This window comes from Malurus melanocephalus, unplaced genomic scaffold (assembly GCF_030028575.1).
Source record: "Malurus melanocephalus ecotype Western Australia unplaced genomic scaffold, MMel_1.1 scaffold_670, whole genome shotgun sequence".
NCBI lineage: Eukaryota > Metazoa > Chordata > Aves > Passeriformes > Maluridae > Malurus > Malurus melanocephalus.
The window spans coordinates 118648-120677 of NW_026623902.1; the positions used below are offsets into that span (position 1 = coordinate 118648).

General features: G+C 65.0%; 1 protein-coding gene across 1 annotated transcript in view; it reads left to right on the forward strand.

Annotated features, from left to right (window-relative positions):
* Nucleotides 1–2030, forward strand: part of GLI1 (GLI family zinc finger 1) — a 20522-nt gene that overhangs the window by 8818 nt on the left and 9674 nt on the right. The window contains exons 2-5 of the mRNA XM_057383936.1: nt 1013–1199; nt 1304–1381; nt 1564–1759; nt 1929–2030. Of these exons, the coding sequence (XP_057239919.1) occupies nt 1103–1199; nt 1304–1381; nt 1564–1759; nt 1929–2030 (473 nt within the window). The 5' untranslated portion in view covers nt 1013–1102. The remainder of the gene's footprint in view (nt 1–1012; nt 1200–1303; nt 1382–1563; nt 1760–1928) is intronic.

Consider the following 2030-nt stretch of genomic DNA (forward strand, 5'->3'; position numbering starts at 1 on the left):
CCCCTGCCCCATTCTTCCTGCCTGACACTCTCACAAAGCCCCTAGACGAGCTTTCAAAGGGGCAACTCATGCGGAAGAATTGCTGCCCCCCTCGCCCCCCCCTGCTCCAAACGCAACCCAGCACTTTTCCCAGCGGGGTGAGGGGCTCCCACTCCCCCAGACCCCTTGTTTGGGGGCGATTCCGTGCGTCTCAAAGCGGGCAGGAGCGCTCATTCCCAGCGCCACCCACATCTGTGGTGGCTTTTCCTGCTCCTGTCCCTCGTGTCAGCTCTCGGGGGTCGCGGGGCAGGGCAGGGACCGTGGGGTGGGAATGGATGGGCGCAGGGTGGGGATGGAATTGGGGGGTGGGACAAGGACTGTGAGCGGGAATGGAGTTGGGGGACAGGATGGTGACCAGGGGGGGTGGCTTGGGGACAGAATGGTGGCCCTGGGTGTGGGTGAGACCTGGCAGAGGGCAGGACCCCACAGGCAGGGATCGCGGTGGGCTGGGCTGAGCCCCGTGGCAGGGGCGCGATGCGTGGGTGGGACAGGGCAGGGTGGGGACCCGCGGGCAGGGTGGGGACCCACGGGCAGGGCAGGGCTGGGTGGGACCTGCAGATCCTGGAGAATCCCTGGGAAGGGAGGAGCAGGGAGCCGGCTCTGGTCCTTGGCCCGGGAATGGTTCCGGCTGTGCCTGGCTTTCCCGTTTTATAAAATCCCAGAATCCCGGAACGGTTTGGGTTGGAAGGAACCTTRAARTCACGTTCCACCCCCCTCACCATGGCCAGGGACAAYTTCCACYATCCCAGGGTGCTCCAAGCCCCKTCCAACCTGGCCTTGGACACTYCCAGGAGCATCCACAGCTTCTCTGAGCATCCTATACCATCTCCTCCCCACCCTCACAGGGAGGAATTCTTTCCCAATATCCCCAAATCTTCGCTTTTTTGGTTTAAAACCAGTCCCGGGGATGGGGGGTCCCGCGTGCTGCGGCGCCCCCTGGTGGCCAAACCAAATTATTCCCAAACCCCCCCAGGTCCCCGCGTCGCCCCCCGGGCCCCGCAGCCCCCCGGGCCCCACCGCTCCCCCGATGTACCCCTGAGACACCCCCGGGCCCCACCGCGACATGTTCGACCCCGCGGGACCCCCGGCCGCCGGCTACAGCGAGCAYTGCTGCCTGCATCCTCCCCACGGACCAGCCCCCGCCGCCCCGGGACCRCCAGGTGGGTCAGGGTGGGGGTTTCAAGCTCCGGATTCACCCTCCGAGGTTAGGAGGGCTCCGAGAGTCCCTCTCTCCAACCGTCCTTACCTGTTTTCTGTCCTCCAGGACTTGATTTCCCCGTGTGCCATCAGCCCGGACACCGTGGCTATGGGCTGGCACCAGGAGCCGAACACCCTGGTGATGGTGAGACTTCGGTTTTGGGGAGGCCACGGGGCAGGGGGGATTCCACAGAGGAGTTAAACATCTCTTGTGTCCTAAATCTGAAATGTGCTGGCACGCTCGGGGCAGCAGCTGTGTCTCCTGGGGGTGTCTGCAGCCCCCCATGCCCACACTGAGGGCAGTGCCCACTGCTCTGCCCCTCCCAGGCTCCCGGTTCTCCACGCCCCGCGGCGCAGGGAAGTTGGGGAAGAAGCGGGCGCTGTCCATCTCCCCTCTGTCCGACTCCAGCATCGACCTGCAGACCGTGATCCGCACCTCTCCCAACTCCTTGGTCGCCTTCATCAACTCCCGCTGCGCTTCCTCCGGCGGCTCCTATGGGCACCTCTCCATCAGCACCATCAGGTGGGCACTGSTGGGAGCCTGGCTGGGAGCTGAGCRCCCCTTCCCACTTTGGGAAGCRCTGGGAGAGCYGTTTGGGATGATGGRGAAGGGRTGGTTGGGATCTCTGSCTCAGCASRTGTCRATTCTGTCACCTGCTGGTGTCACCTGCTCGTTTCTCTGCTCTCCACAGCCCGTCCCTGGGGTACCAGAGTCCACCCGGGCAGCAGAAGGGCCAAGGGCACCTGTACACGCCTCCCCAGCCTTGCGGCTCCCACGAGCTGCCCACGCGCCC